Here is an 863-nt window from a genome sequence, read left to right on the forward strand (position 1 = left end):
AAAAAATAAGTGGATGGGGAAGGGACTTAGTGCTAGCTTACTACAATCATTCCGAGGTGCTTACAACTTCAGACACTCATTCAGGCAATCTGGATAGATAGGTCTCTACTGGCATCGATAAGCAGCCATATGTTCTGGATTCCCCAACCAGGCGCAATGGGATCACGCGGTTCCCATCCAGAAAGACGACTAGTACCAACAGCACCCAAACTTTTCGCAATCTCTTCCATAACCCTCTGCTAGGTCAAGAGTTGGCCACCTCTGCTTCCGCCACTCGGCATTGAAGCTAGTCATCAACCAGAAGCATTCCCAATTCGATCACCGGTGATGGGTGTGTTGTGTCGTGGGTGCTACCTGAGTGATTTAGTAGCTTGATGCAACTTATTCTGTCACGTTGATAGTCTAGTTACTTGAGTGGGAAAACCTCAAGGAAGAAGACAAAGGACAGCAGATGAAGATAGGCTATATTGCAGATGAACCAATGGAAGAAAGAGCGCTGCGGCTCAGTTGGCTGCAACAGAGAGGAAATGAAGTCTCAGTGAAATATTACAAAGGGTAGAATTGTTCGCTAGGACCTGACCATCCTAACAGGGTACTTCTGTGTTGTTCGTTTGGCAATGTTTGTGGAAGAATCTCCCGAAGATGGGGTCCATCGCTGTTTATTGTACATGCTTATGCTTCAACTAACTGTAGCTCTAAGCCTGCCAAATAGCTTTTCTACAGTGGGCTCGAACTTCGGAAACTTTGCTTACTAGTGACGGACGCACCTTGTATATATGTGTGCTGGTCACAGACAGTTTTTCTTGTATTTCCGATTGCCAGAGCCGTGGATGTCTCTTGACTTAATTTGAGCGCCCCCCCCC

General features: G+C 46.6%; 1 protein-coding gene across 1 annotated transcript in view; it reads left to right on the forward strand.

Annotated features, from left to right (window-relative positions):
- Positions 1-406: 406 nt before the first annotated feature.
- Positions 407-863, forward strand: part of T265_05113 (hypothetical protein) — a gene marked incomplete at both ends in the record, with an annotated part of 7,197 nt that continues 6,740 nt past the window's right edge. The window contains one exon of the mRNA XM_009170037.1: positions 407-555. Coding sequence (XP_009168301.1) covers positions 452-555 — 104 coding nt within the window. The remainder of the gene's footprint in view (positions 556-863) is intronic.

The sequence above is a fragment of the Opisthorchis viverrini genome, assembly GCF_000715545.1.
Source record: "Opisthorchis viverrini unplaced genomic scaffold opera_v5_96, whole genome shotgun sequence".
In the NCBI taxonomy this organism is placed as follows: domain Eukaryota; kingdom Metazoa; phylum Platyhelminthes; class Trematoda; order Opisthorchiida; family Opisthorchiidae; genus Opisthorchis; species Opisthorchis viverrini.